Source organism: Nannobrachium achirus (assembly GCF_963921795.1).
Source record: "Nannobrachium achirus genome assembly, chromosome: 21".
Taxonomy (NCBI): domain Eukaryota; kingdom Metazoa; phylum Chordata; class Actinopteri; order Myctophiformes; family Myctophidae; genus Nannobrachium; species Nannobrachium achirus.
This window is the reverse complement of record NC_137828.1, coordinates 14,565,593-14,581,377: the sequence shown is the minus strand read 5'-3', so window position 1 is coordinate 14,581,377 and position 15,785 is coordinate 14,565,593. Positions and strand designations below refer to the sequence as shown.

The following is a 15,785-nucleotide window of genomic DNA, read 5'->3' as shown; positions in this document are numbered from 1 at the left end:
TTTGGGGAGTGCATTCCAAAGGGTTGGGGCAGCAAAAGTGAAAGCTCTGTCGCCCCAGGTACGCCCCAGGTATATCTAACAAAGATTGAAATTCAACATCTCTAGCAACATGTTTGACAGCTAGGGTAATTCTGGGTCTCATTCACTTACTATACACTAAGGGAAAAAAAATACTCCCACAAATATGCTTTAAGTAGCATGTTAGGGGTCTAACTATGTGTTTTTAATTATTCTAAATCCATTGCAAGCATTTGTTTTACACGAAAAAAAAAAAAAAAAAAACATTCATTGGGCTAAAAACAGACCCAAAAAATAAACTATGGTTTAGTGATGAGTCATCACATTTTTGGCCCAAGCAAAACAAATGCTTGCAATGGATTCAGAATAATTAAAAACACATAGTTAGACCCCTCACATCCCACTTAAAGCATATTTTTGGGAGTCATTTTTTCCCTTATAGTATAGTGTATCTAGTAAGTGAATAAGACCCAGAATTACCCTATAGCTGTCAAACATGTTGCTAGGGATGTTGAATTTCAATCTTTGTTAGATATGTTACTAGACACCTTTACGAACACATTGGTGAAGAAATTGTTTGGCAAGGAATTTATTCCCAGATTTGACAGGTATTCTGCAAATTTTCCCTGACTATAGTGAAAATAGCGCATCTACAAGCTCACAACGCGGCACGAAAGAGCTTGCAGATCTGCCATTTTCACTTCTAAAACATTTGTTTTCTAATTTAGGTCTTTTCTTTGATTATTTAAATGTTATTCCTGACATTCTTTTTGAAGAATGTTTGAATTTGTTTTCAGCTCATGAAAATGTGTGGGATTTGTTTGTGTGGAAATCCACCTGTCTCCGCAAACATTTACTGGAGCATTATGTGTAGGACACTTCCGGTTAACAGCAGACATACAAGATCACGTCGCGTCGCAGATGCAGCCGTTGTGAGCTTGTAGATCACACTCGGTTGCGGCGCCGGAAGCTCCGTGCAACTTCTGCGCAATGCACGATGGGATGTTGGAAAGTTGTGGATAATAATTGAGAACATTTAGAAAACAAAAAAATATATATATATATATATATTCACTCGTGGCCCACGGAAATGGATCCACGACCCACTGTTTGGAAAACACGGCCTTACCTGGCTGCAAGTATAGTGTGAAAAAAATTATAATCACAAACTTTGAGAGCATTTTACTCAGATTCTTGGTTTGAGGTTTGACAACAATCACATACGCATATCTTCTTCAAATATTTTCTCAAATCATTCAGTTTTTTTTTTTTTATCATGTTAGCACAAAAAATATCTCTTATATTGAGATCAATGGCAAAGGGTAACTGAACTGTAGTATAAAAAATAAAAATAAACTTTGTGCAAATAATTCATGTTTAGTGTATAATTGTAGTACCACAGTCCTAGTAATACAGTGGATGAAAATGCACACCATTCAATGGTCATTTGATGTGTTTGTATGCTTCAATAGCTTTACCATATACAGTATGTATGTGACTTAAAGCTGCAATCATTCAAGGAGCACTTCATCCATTTTCAACCTCAACTTCATATAATGGGTCCTCACTCATTATAAAGATCATTACCATTTCTGTCTACTCACAGAAACCCGCCGACATCATCCCTAGGAAGGTTCGGTAATTTCAAACATGTCAACATGTTTTTACTTTATATTTTGTTTTTATAAATGCAAGAACAATGGCTTCTATTTCAGCATGCCAACTTCCCTGGAATATAAATCCCCTTTAATCGCAAGGAATGATGATGATACTGGTAGGCAGGTTTCTGAACTGTCCACAGCCCACCAATGAGAAACAGACTGAGTAGACAGAAATGAGGTTTGTCGGGCAGAAACCTCGTATCTCCAAGTTTCAAATTTGTACGTTCTTTCGCAAAGTAAAGCCCCACTTCATCAGACAAGGCCGTTGCACAAAAGTAGTGAAAACAGCAGATCTACAATCTGCGGTGCGAGGCGTTGTGTGCTTGTAGATCGGCTGTTTTCACTAGTTTAAATCATTTTTAAAATGATTAACTCCAAACGAATGGTTTTGGACATACAAGGTTTTTATCGGACAACGACGATATATATATATATAGTGAATAAAGCATTATTTGAATCAGTCTGTATGGTATGTTAATACAACATAACTAACAGAGAGACTAAATATAAACACCCCAGTTGGTGGTTACATTTTGGTGTCCCTGCACTTTTCGACCATATTCACACGGTGGCCATTTTGGCATTTTGCACTGAAAAAAAACGGGGTGGCATTTCATTAACTTAATAGCAACTTAATTGCATGAAATTCACAGGGACATATCTCGCCATCCCAAAACAAAATCTCTAGGCTATAGCTAAAACAGGTGGAAATGCGGGCACTCGTGAAGAGTTGAAATTAAACAGACTTCAGCCTTAAGTGTCAGTGTGTCACAGCTAGGGTTGGGATCTGGAACCGGAAAAAATGTAATAGGCTCTATGCATATACGCCATTTTGTTCTACTTCCGGGTGTCTTTCGACTTCCTTCACAGGTGTTACTGATGATACTAATGAAGGCTCTGTTTGATTTATTGTACAGTGGTTCTTTAATTTCAAGGACCCCCATAACTCTGTACAAATGGAATCAACAAATGGAATCAAATGGACCCTTGCGGGTCCATTTGCTTCCATTTGTACACTCTCAGAGTTACACACCTGTATGGGGACACTTTGAGACCCACTGGTGTAGCAGTGTTTCCAGTGAGCCAACATGCACAATATCAGCACCCTGACTCTGTTTGAGCAGAATGGAACAGACCCTTCATTAGTATCATCGGTAACACCTGTGAAGGAAGTCGAAAGACACCCGGAAGTAGAACAAAATGGCGTATATGCATAGAGCCTATTGATTCCTTTAAATTTAGGAACTGTTTCGGTTTGTTTTTATCTGGTATGTGGACTTCATGTCTGCTATACCAGGGGTTCTCAACCTTTTCAGGCCGCGACCCCCAAAATAATCACATTTTAACTGGGGACCCAGTTTTAACAGTTGCACATTAAGTTGATCATACCCCCCAAAATAATTTGGGGACTCCTCTGGGGGTCACGACCCACAGGTTGAGAACCACTGTGCAATACAATTACAATAATGATGGTTCTCAAACTCTTACATTTCAAGGACAAACATCTGAGAGTGTACGAATGGAACCAAATGGACCATGAACCAAATGAACCAAAGGGTCCATTTGGTTCCATTTGTACACTCACACAGTTGCAGACCTGTAATGGTCCATTTGGAACCCCTCAAGGGTTCCCTGGAGCTCACGTTGAGAACCACAACAATAACGTATGCAATACTGTATAGTATGATTGAATTAGTGTTAATCAAAAATTAACAAATGAATATATAGGAATCGTGAAAGGTAACCATTAAAGGGGAGCTCCGGTCGTTTTCAAGGGCTTTTGTAACCCCATATTATCATATTCTAACATGGAAACCAAAAGGAATTTTATTTTGGAGGTATATTGACATTTTTTTGGAAACGCGAAGCTATGACCTCACTTCCTAGGGCGCGTCCTGTAAATACACTACACTACCCACGGTGCTTTGCGCGACTCGCCCAACCCCTTCCTCCCGCTCGAAACAACAGCGCGCATTGTAGGGGCTTGTTGGTGGAAAGCATTGGTCGTGTATTTGGAAGCAGTTGTTATTGGAAGTAGTATTAGTTATAGTAGTAGTAATAATAGTAGTAGCCTAGTAGTAGTAGTGGTAGTAGTAGCAGCAGCAGCAGTCATTGTAATAGTAGCAGCAGCAGTAGTTGTTGTCGTTGTTGTTTTTTTCTTTTGCAGTAGTTTCGTGTGTGTCCGTGTCTGTGTCGGTGAAACGATGGCGCCGAATTGTTTTGTACCTGGGTGTTCTGGGGCCAGAAAGAGGCAGAAAGCGAAAGGACCCGTGTCTTATCACCGTCTCCCAAACGTGGATACTAGATGGGACCTTTGTAGACAATGGCTGAGAGCAATCAAACACCCACGTTATGACGAAAACACAGCTCCAGCTATACTCGGAGGTCTGCGTGTCTGTGGTGAACATTTTACTGCAGATGATTTCGAGAGAAATCTCATGGCAGAAATGATGGACAAGGGAAAGACCAGGAAAGCGCGGTCTTTCCTGAGGGACAACGCGGTTCCATCCATATTCCCCCAAGACGAGACTGTCGACATTGAGCCTGAGGTGTCCACTGCAACTACTGTTCAACCCCTGTCGGCCAAAAGAAGCAGACCAGAGGTATGTTTGGACTGGAGTTAAAATGCCATAAGCAACTTGTGAAATATGTAATTATAGATTATAGCAAACGCTAGTACGCTATACATTTGACTAGCTATATTTATGTTGTCACTTTTCTTTAGAGCCTGTCACCTGCAGAGGCTTCAGATGAAGTTGCAGTCGTTGAAGGGGTAAGCATCTTTTATTTGGAAGAAGTCAATTATTTAGCCTTGTTGTTTGAGACACGTTTAGTGCTAGGATGTAGGTTTCTTTATCCCCGAGTGCAAGGTGGGGGGCAGACCTCCATTCAGAAAACACCCCCAGGTAGAAACATTCAGAAATGCCCCACTGAGGTTAGGGTTTAGGTTGGGTTTAGGTGACACCTCCGTTTAGAATAATGGAAGTCAATCTTATGAATGTATGTGTTGTCATTGTGCTGAGCTGACCTCTATTGTCATTGCTATGCTAATCTTTAGCCTGTCATAATTTGCCTTGTGGTGCATAATCAGCAGTGTAGTGTTGTATTGTGTTGGAGAATGATTAGGCCATGACACCGTTTAGCAGAGAACTTCACTTATCAACAAACTTTGAGTAGCACAACATTAGAATCACATGACAACGTAAGACCCTGAGTGAAATCACAACACAGCTAGGCAAGGCATCACATACGCAGCACAATCGAACAGAGGATCATTGTTGTGAATTATTTCATGATAATGATAAACATGTATAGTAATCCCAACTGTTAAAAATATAAGTACTATTTACAATGTAAAAACATTTCGGAAACGCATCATTTACTGCATGCGTGTTTATGGTTTCAGATTATCTGGCACAAGCTTAGACACTTTATTCTGAAGAACCTAACGGGAAGTTGCTTTTCTGTCTGACTGTGAGTGATGTCACAGAAAATGTCACTAGATGTCGCGATTGTGTTACTAGCTACAGAAAAGAGACCCACTACACTGCTGTGAGCCTTCAAGCCATATTCTGTATACTTTTTCTTTGTTGGTATTTTTCTCCACTTGCAAGAAGTTTCAGTAAACTTTGTTAAAAACGTTTCTTTGGGCTCATCATTTATCATTATTTTTTAAATATCACTACAATCACAGAGCAGAGCAGAACAGAACATAGCATCAGTGACAGAACACAGTGCTTTATAACACTGTCATGTAAATGCATAATTATATTATAGAACACACAGCCTACTCCATTTGAGAGAGACTGGTGAAATAAGTCATCAGAGTGGAATATTTTATGTGGATTGATTGATTCTTATACCAGGGGTTTTCAAAGTAGCTGACGGGGCGAGATCATTTGATAATATTTGGAATTTATTTGGACACTTGAAAAAATATTTAGTATCGTTTTAAACTTGAAGTACAAATTTATTTTCAGTCAGTTCTAACCAAAATGGCTGTTATCTCAGCGTTTTCCTTGCAACATAATCACTAAAATATCTTCACTGTCAAGACAGAAACCTCATATCTCCAAGTTTCAAAGGTGTACATCTTTTGGTAAAGCAAAGCCCTGGTTCACCATACAAGACTGTCGCACAAACTAGTGAAAACTGCACTACCAGCACAAAACGCCTCGCAATGCGAGGCGTTGTGTGCTTGTAGATCTGCTGTTTTCACTAGTTTAGTACATTTTATAGATGATAAATACAAAACGAACGGTTTTGGACATACAAGGTTTCCACCCGGTAACGACGATATGCTATAAATATATTTGCTGGGAGTGAAAATTATAATTTAGGGGTGCCTCGGATTAAAACAAATATTTATGGGGTGCCCTGAGACAAAAAAAAGTTTGGGAACCCCTGTTATACATTCTGTCTTGGATTATCTTTTAGCTTGTAAAATAATAGTGATTACATTCTTCCTCATTTCTGCTGGGATCCTCAGGGGTCCATGAGATTGGAGAGGGGAGGTCCAAACCCTACTTTGAGACCCACAGCATCAACCATGGCCAAAAGAAGAAGAAAAGAGGTATGGTTAGGGTTCAAATGCCATACTTGGCAACACGTGCACCTACATATAGACAGGCTTCACATAAAGGTGTCCTCTTTCAAGATGTAAGAACATTTGTTGAGACTCACTGCCCTGAGGAGTAGAAGGAACAAGTAACAGACACTGACAAATGGCGATTGCATTACAGAGATGTTATTGTGGTGTTTGTAAATGTTGCAAATTAATTGGCCTACTGAGAGTCTATGATGCTTACAATGAGGATGCTGAGACCTTTTTGTTGTTGTTTAGTTTGTAGCTGGACCCTTGTCATCTACGCCACACACTGCAAGCCCACTTGGGCTACGTCGTCTGCGTCAATCAGTAAGTATTCACTATGGTTACGAATGGAAAAATCTTGAAAGTGTGACTACTGATTTAGAAGGCAATTGTGGAATACTATGCAGCACTGAATGCTGCGCTGTGTGCTTGTATATGGACAAGTCTTTGAATATTTTGACCCAATTCTATGAATGTCTTCTAAATCAGTGGTTCTCAAACTTTTTGATGTCAAGGACCCCCCAAATTTGTATTTTGTGTTTGGCAGCTGATCCCCATCTCAAAATGTTGTTCCAGGGACCCCCAGAAGCAGAGATTTGAGTTACAGAAGTTTGCTTTGAAAAATATATATACAAAGATTTACAAATATTTTCACAACAACAAATAGCAGATCTACAAGTGGTCAGCAGAGCTGTGAGCTTGTATATTTGCTATTTTTCAATAGCTAAAGTATAAATAAATAATTCCAGGTCTTAATGACATGTTATCAACTGCCAATGTTAGTGTGGTCAGCGTGTTGGTTTATTTCTCCATTTTCGTTTAAAATTAGGCTCTCATGGACACAAGTAGCAGCAGTTGGGAAGTATTTGACCCCATGGATTCAGACTATTGTCCCGAGGATGATTCATCCACCACCACCACCCCAGCTTCATCTCAGGAGAAACGTGTGAAGAAGAAGGATGATGATGATGATGATGATGATGAGGAGGAGGATCCAGATCGTCATCGTTGGAAGGAGCCTAAGGTCATCGTTTATGAGTCCAGTATCCTAGAACTCTTCAGGAAGTGTCAGTGCTGTGGAAAGCCCATAAATGAAACACACGTGTTCTATGTCGGGGCACAGATGAAGGTTAGGTGGGACTGCCTTGAAGGACACTCTGGTACCTGGTCTTCATCTCCTGAAGTCAGAGGGATGCCTGAGGTGAACCTGCTTAGTGCTGCCTCTGTGCTGTTCACGGGGAGCACCATCACAGAGTTGGAGGATTGGTCTGCATTAATGAACTTGAGGATGATCAAACACACCACCTTTTATGACATGCAGAAGTCATATCTAGGTCCTGTCATTGAGAGCATGTACGCAAGACAGAGGGATTCCATCCTGGCCAGACTCTACATTGAAGCGGTGGAAAAGGAGGAGAGGGGAGAACCGTACATGCCAGTCCACCTGTCTGGGGATGGAAGGTGTGTATGAAGAATGTAAAAGAAACAGCAGAAGTAGTAGTAGTAGTAGTAGTGTATATACATTGAAATCAGTATTGATCATTAGTTTGGGATTTATTGCATTGATTGAAATAATTATTTTAATATGTATATATTTGTTTTACTCAGATGTGACTCACCAGGGTTTTCAGCAAAATACTGCCATTACACCATGATGCTGGATGCCACTGGAGAGATTTTGCAGACTAACCTAGTGCAGGTAATTTGAGTTGTGTTATTGCATAACATTGTGGCATAACGGCTGGTTACTCTATGTATCTTTTACTACCCTTCATCCCTCTAACTTCTTGTAGGTCACAGAAGCATCAAGTTCATCTGCCATGGAAGCAGAAGGCTTCAAACGGGCCCTCGACACGCTGCTTGATGTGGGACTACAGGTGGAGGTGGTAGCAACGGACCGCTCACGATCAGTGAGAAAGAAGATGAGGGAAAACTATCCTGAAATCGACCATCAATTTGACCTTTGGCACACGGTCAAAGGCAAGTGCAAGATACTGGATAATGGATTGTGTTCCATAATCTCTGATTTTACATTTTCTATGTTGTCTGTGTTACACGCCCAAGGGGTGTGGCTAGTGTATACAGATAAGATTTTTAAAACTGCTCTGCAGCGTTCACCTGAATAAACAGGACAAAGGGAGACAGAGTCAGTTTTAGGTGTAGTTCCTTTCTCCTTCCTTGTTCATCTGAAGCAGGGGTGGGCAACTTTGATGATGGCGAGAGCCGCTATATGTCCACCTTCACTCCAGAGGGCCACATTGCATATTGCTACTTCCTACTTTGTCATTCTAGTATCTCATGCAAAAGCAAAAATACTGCGATGCGTTTTGAGCTTGTAGATCGGCTATTTTTGCTTCTTTTGAATTGGAATCCTGAATTATTTGTTGTAATTTTTTAATTGGAATCCTGAAATGTAACATTTTGATTTAATTTCAAACACATTTAGTTATATATTCATGTTGACTCTATGAACCTAAATACTTTGTACAAATACCTACATTGGACATACTACTATAGTCATTAATCTACTAATATAGGCTGACAGAATTAAAGCAGGTCATGTTTGGAATTGTAACAGCTGAAATCAATAATATATCAGTTTTCCGATATTAACCTGAGGGCCGCATTAAGTCAAGGTGAGGGCCGCATGTGGCCCCTGGGCCGCCAGTTGCCCATGTATGATCTGAAGGAAACGTCACCTGACCACCTACTTCTACCTGTCTCACCAATGGCTTTTGCCACCTTGTGGCGGAAAGTGGTATAGGTCTGTTCCTAAAATACATATGTGTTCTGTTCATTCAGATACAATAAGGCTCCATAGAATTACAATCAAATCATACACAAAATGTGACTACATATTTGTGTATGTCACATCTGCAATGTATTTTCTTTTTACCGGAGGTGACACCCAAATAGTTCAGATTGTTTTAATATTTAAATTACTATTTCAGGTTTCCATAGCAAGCTGATGGCTATAGCCAAGAAGAAGGGTCGGGGAGATCTAGCGGACTGGTCAATGTAAGTGCAGATGTTTATGTTCAAGACACCTACAGCCACACAAATACTCATGTTGAGTAAGTTGAGCGTTACACAGGAGTGTAACCTATGTACTATTGTATTTCACCAATTAGGTCTCTGAGGAATCATTTGTGGTTCTGTTCTGCTTCCTGCGGAGGCAACACAGAGGTATGTGATCATCATATTTTACATTACTGTCTGCCCTCCTTGTTATGTCTGGCCTATTCATCTAACTGTAAAACCTTTGCTTTGGCCTGTTTAGCAAGAGAGAATTTGTTTTCCTTATCTTTGTTGCCTTATTGTTTACCATATGCTTTCTTATTTGTCACAGAGGCCCATAATTGCATATCAATGTATTTATTTCAGGAGCTGAAGCGTCGTTGGCTGTCCATACTGTACCATGTCCGAGACATCCATAGCTGGACTGAGGGAGGGCGGAGGTACAGGTGTTTTCATCCCCCTCTGGACCAAGAGACGAGGAAGAAGAAGAAGTGGCTTTCCAGGGATTCACAGGTACTGTATTATTTAGATAGAATCTAGTCTTTGTATGTTACTGTTAGGGCTATAAAGAAACTACACACAGTCTCGAGTATTACATCAATGTGATCTCATTTTAAAATATTGAACATGTACTACTCTAAGCAGTAAGCACTCTTGTAACTATAGTGTTACGTTGCCTTCACTGCTATATACACTTAGTGTTGACTGACAGTCAAGAGAGACTGTCATTCGATGACCGGAGGTTGTTATGAGCTTGTTATTGAAATAAGTTCCCCATCATCATTTACACCTTGCTAAATTCCCTCCATTGGCTCCCAGTTACTGAGAGTACAAAACACCGATGTTGCCCTACAACAAAATGTATAGCAAAATCTTCCCAGCCTGATCCAACCCTACAATACTTTACAGTAGATCAGCTAACAAAAGGTTTTATAGATTAATGGAATAGGAATTTATAGAATAATGTTTTGATAATATACTGTTTAGACTGACAGTAGGTTCCTGTTTTTTCTTGATGTATTATTAGATCTATGCATTTGATGTATTATCTTGTGGTTACCTTGCCTACTGTAAATCGCTCTGGATAAAGAGCGTCTACTAAATGCCTACATTGGGACTGCAGGTATACCAGGATTTGGAGAAGCTGGTCTGTGGCAAGCTGCTGTTGGGAGACCTAGAATATTTGGGCCTCTTCAAACACACAGGTAAACTGACATTGTCATCACATGCTGTGGAAAGCCAAAACATGTAGATGTGATGTGAACTTTTCCCGATTTCCATATTTACCTGCATTATTTGAAAAAAAAAAAAAAAAAAAAAAGAGAAAATCTAAAAAAAAAAAAAAAAAATGTTTTTGATGTGCACATTTTGTTATTATGTTCCTATAGGTGGCCTAGAAGTATTCCATTCTGCTCTCCTGAAATATTTGCCAAAAAGGTTAGCCTTTTCCTACACTGGCATGAAAGAGAGGGGAATGCTAGCTGTCCTCGAGCACAATGAAAACATTGTGAAGCGGAAACAAGCCACAAGTGCCACAGGTTATTCATATTTGTCCATAGTGTGAACCTACTCTCCTTCTGTAAAGATCAATTTCTGCCTGTCCTCTATATACATTACAGCACTAGCTGTATTTCTAAATGTGAAAGTGCCTAGGGCAGGGGTCTTCAACATTTTCAGGCCAAGGACCCCTTAGTTGAGAGAGAGATGAATCAGGGACCCCCACAACCTGTTCATAGATTCCATATAGTTTCATCGTTTGACAGCACAATCATCAGTGTATTTTGGATTCATTTCAATTTGTGTTGACCCGGGTTGACCTTTTCACTGTGCTCTTTTTCCCCTTTACACCAAAGCTCTTTGCAAAAAATAGCCGATCTACAAGCTCACAACGCCTTGCAGCGCGAGGTGTTGTGAGCTTGTAGATCTGCTATTTTTGGCTAAAGTTCTGTTGTTGGACACATAGGGTTCAAGTGGTTAATATAAAAAAGGAGAAAAAAACATTCTATCTATATTCTAAGATTTGGAGGACCCCCTAGGGGTCCCGGAACCCCTGTTGAAGACCCCTGGCCAAGGGTTAGGATCAGAACAAATATATGACTTGCTCAATGACAAGAAAAAATAAATACATTTCAGGTGAACTCTGCACCAAACAGGAGAACTGCAAGCGGACAGGGAGGTGGGCTGTGAAGAAGCAGTACGTGCCCCACACACAACTCTTCCGAGAGACACTGGTCCGTCTCGCCATCAAGCGGAGAAAGGATGTGACAGTGCCCTACCAAGTGCCAACTTCTTCTCTCGATCGGCCATCTCTACCACCCAACATTGCCAGAACGCCCAAGCCTCCAAAGGAGAAGGCAGTTCTTGAACACCAGTCCAGATTTAACCAGGACCATAGGCGATTCTAGCCTCTTCTAGCAGGGGGTGCAAGACTGGGTTCCTCATGCACGCACGCTTGCGCACGTGTGAACATTTTCGGATTTTGTACGGTTTATCCTGTTGTTTTAACCCATTCAGGCCGGGAACACATGTTGCTGTTTGGGAGGGGCTTACAGTACATGTACAGTATAGCAACATATTTGTTTTTGTAGGCTACTTTCTGATTTTGCCCTAACTAGGTTAGGCCTTTGTAAGGTTTATTTTTTTTACCTAATTGTAACACAATATAAACTGTGCTTTTTCTAGACACCATGAGCATATGTCTATATGGTTTATTTACTTATTTTTTGCAACAACTTGTGTGTAAAATACATTTTGCACTTGGCCGCCAGTGCAAGTGCACCCATAGACACCCCTTAAAATCGCCTGTCAAATGTATGACACTGATTTACTATGACACTACACGGTACATTAGGAGTCCACTAGGATAGTGGTTCTCAAACAAGCAGGTTGACACTAAGGTCTCAGAGGCAGGTACAGGTCATGTTCTACTTGCCCAAAGGTCATGCCAACTTGTCCAAAAATTCAATCGTCCATTATAATATTATACAGGGTTTAATTATCACTCAATGTAACACTTATTTAATTTTAATGTCATACCTCAATACCTCCACATAAAAATACCAAATACCTACATAGCTATGATTGAATATGTCTGTGGTTACATACTTGTTGTTTTATATTTTTAAGTGCACAAAAGATTGTAGGTAAACGGTGCACTTATTTTACAGAACAGAAGACAGTGCGTGCTGGCCATGTTCAGGTGATTAGACAGATGGACAGACGGTTGCATCTTCTCTCAAATGAGCACTTGCCCGGTTGGGCAACCTGAAAGCAAACTTCACCTGCCATAGGGTTCACACTTTTCCTTGATAGCGTCATAGACTTGTTTGACAGCACTATCATGTACAGCAATGTGTTAGTGTTTGTTCTATTGTCTCTCTAAATTGGTTCATGGATTGGATTAAGGTGTATATTCAGACGTTTAACCACTCAAACCCTAAATACTAAGTAAACTTGACCTTTGGCTCTCTGTATTTGGTTTGCTCCTTTTTCCCTCTGCACCATCGAAAATAAGAAATCTTTGCCAGGTCCAGGCTGTGTGTGGGACCCCTTTCTTTGATCTATCACTGATATTTGGACTTTTGAGGCGTGCTTTCAGTCGCCTTTTCAATTGTATATTATGATAAATGGTCCTTGGTTTTACATAAACAGACATAACAAAGCACACACATTGATTCCTAAGCCCACTCTAAAAACTACACAACTCTGACTTATACAAAAATGAACTTATTAACAGCCTAAATCTATTTAGAGTCATGAATGCCCTACTATGCTATACTAGTGCCATACAAAAGTAGAAGATCCACAAGCTCAAAGGATGTTGCATTTTTAGCTTGTAGATCTTCTACTTTTGATTTTGAATCCTGAAAAGTTGCCATTTCGGACATGAGGTGTCCACCTGATGCTATGAATGAAACCCACTTTTGAAGAATATATCGATAATATAACATTTCAAAGAAAAAGGAGTGAAAGACTTTAAATTACAGCATCCAAACACAGTTACTCTAAATGGTGTTCATTTTTCACTTTCATGTGCCCCCGTAGTACCTCTATGTACCCCTAGGTGTACACGTAACCCCATTTGAGAACAACTGCTGTAGGCAACAATTTATTATTTCACTTTGTTGGGTACAACTGTGTACATCAAGTAAATAAAAAGTCCAATGTCTTAAATTAATGTATCTTTATTGCAGCTCATCAAAAAGATCATCTGCTTCACAAAAGCCCTTGTACACCCCACTAGGTTCGGGGAATCGCTGCCTGACCTGAAGAAGGAAGAAGATTTTCAATTTAGGTATTTAACAGCTTTCAGCTTAAAGCTCTCAAAATGACATTTTTTCTATTGATTTGTCAGCCCATGGAGACTTGAGTTCAATAATATCTGTTTAGTTTTAGTTGCATTCCTAAAACGAAATTATGAGTAGGCCTATAGTAAATTTAGTAAATCTATAGTAATCAAAGTATTGTCTTAGGAATGCAACAAAAATAATATTATTCAACTCGTGTCTCCATGGGGTGACTAATCAATAGAAAACATGTCATGGGGTGAACTATCCTTTCTAGGTTGAGTGGAAAAAAAAGCAAAATTGTCTGAAGTAATATGTTAGTTTTACCTGGTGAATTATGCAAGCTGGCAGGACAATGCGATTCCCTATTCCGAGTTTTTCCCCCCGAAGGATCCACTCCAAGATGTGCCGGTATCCCGCCAGGCGATATTGCCTGCAGTCAGAAGAAAGAAGAAAAGTTGCAGACTGTATACAGTAGTATTGTAGCATGCATGTTGTGTAGTCTCTCTCATACTGTTCTTTCATAAATCCTGATTCATTGTTGGGTGGGTGTGACACGTTGTCATTGACGTGTCTATGGCTTTACCATTCACATGTAATTCAGTGGCGTTCCATTGTCATTAAAAGTCAGTCATTGTAATTATTTTGCCTGAAGAGAACAATGTGTAATACACCAACACGGAGCTAGAAAGGAACGCCCATAAACGTCACATCCGCTTTGAGCGTGGGGGAAAACAAACCGCCTTTCCCCATTGAGTTAATACAGCGTAAACAGTACACTATCGTTTTAATCACGTTCAGAGCGATTTTTTGGACGATAAAACACTCGACAGCCAAGACAAATCCATCAGAAGGACTTCTGGAACGCAATCGTTCACTCGCCGTCGTAAAGTTCACTTATTATTAAGATAACAAGCCTATTATGGATGACTGATTGATTGATTGAACGCACCGCTGTGCAGCATGGAGCTATAACTGTACCTCGCCACCTCGTCTAAACTACTACTCCTGCCTCATCAAAACCTCTGGAATAAAACGGGACCCAATTTTACTCTTTATACGTTGACCACATATTCAGTCTACTACACCAAATCTATTTTTGCCAATCTATGCCGTGCCAAAAATCAACAAGCTAGGACCCCGGTTATCTTCTCCCTGGCATATAGGATATAGAAGTCGGAGTTCAAGTGGTTTGTAATCAGAGTCAGATTAATATATTCCCCGCAAATTACACAAGCACTGACTGAGATGGAGATCTGTCGTTTCTGTAGGCTATCCAAGTTACACAACCATGAGATGAGATCGGAGATCTGTTTTTCTCTCCATCTACTCTACTCCCTGTGTTACAAAAAAAACATGTTTGCACATCCAGTGTTCATTTCAATACTGGTAGAGACACTAATATTAATATGAGATATGATCAATTAAACGTGCCACAATATAAATCCAACAGCCAGGCCCATTAGTCGTCAATAGATTTGAAACGTGAATATGGTCTAAATCCATTCCCATTGCCTAATACACTTACAATGGCATCCTCCTCCTGTGTCCTTCCCGTACGTGTTCCATGAACATCATTGCTGAATTAATGGCCTTTGTTTTTTGATATTGTGATTAGTGTAATTGATCATGTTCATGAAAATGTGAAAGTGTGTCTCTTACCAGGTGATTAAATCAGTCAGATAACCATGGCATTGATCCGACCAGTCCTATAAGGACAACAATTAATCCCGATGCTATTGCAGATAGTTTTTTGTCCAGGCATTTGCAGTAAGGAATCAATGTAATTAAGTGGTTTATAATCAGACTCAGATTATCCCCCGTGCATGTGTCGAGTTGCACAATATAAGCACCCGTGGTCCCCCTCTTCCCTCTATGCTACAAAACCTGTTTACATTATGTCTTTCACAGACACAATTACAATATATGATCAATTAAACTTACTCTAATATCCAAAAACAACAGTCGTTAAATCGTCAATGTTGTTTATAGAACACATCGTAGTGAGTTCAAGTAGGATAGAGACCTGATCTTTGAATATATGGCAGGATCGACGCCAGTTTAAAAGTATTTTCTGCAGGTTTGAAACTATTTAGGATAGGATTGTGTTGTGTTGCGTTGTGTCAGTGTGTAAATCCTTGCATGATAACAAGCTGTTAATGGCTGTAGACAACTGGAATTCATTTAATGTGCTCTATAACCATCATTGAT

At 39.9% G+C, this 15,785-nt stretch overlaps 2 protein-coding genes across 6 annotated transcripts in view; one reads left to right on the top strand and one right to left on the bottom strand.

Moving 5' to 3' along the window:
- The first annotated feature begins 9,155 nt into the window (after nucleotides 1–9,155).
- Nucleotides 9,156–11,740, top strand: LOC308307227 (uncharacterized protein). The gene is made up of 6 exons (XM_080752400.1): nucleotides 9,156–9,288; nucleotides 9,402–9,456; nucleotides 9,655–9,801; nucleotides 10,412–10,493; nucleotides 10,677–10,826; nucleotides 11,422–11,740. Exons 1-6 carry the CDS (start codon nucleotides 9,239–9,241, stop codon nucleotides 11,691–11,693), a joined length of 756 nt encoding a protein of 251 aa, XP_080608526.1. The 5' UTR covers nucleotides 9,156–9,238; the 3' UTR covers nucleotides 11,694–11,740.
- A 1,311-nt stretch (nucleotides 11,741–13,051) lies between these two features.
- LOC308306458 (aspartyl/asparaginyl beta-hydroxylase-like) overlaps nucleotides 13,052–15,785 on the bottom strand; it is a 101,670-nt gene continuing 98,936 nt past the window's right edge. For 3 of the 5 annotated variants that reach the window (XM_080751466.1, XM_080751467.1, XM_080751470.1), the window contains 2 exons: nucleotides 13,902–14,007; nucleotides 13,053–13,553 (listed from right to left, as the gene is read on the bottom strand). The gene's annotated coding sequence lies outside the window, so the exon portion shown is untranslated. Of the gene's footprint in view, nucleotides 13,554–13,901; nucleotides 14,008–15,785 lie in introns of all 5 variants that reach the window. The other 2 variants (XM_080751468.1, XM_080751469.1) reach the window with 1 other exon arrangement.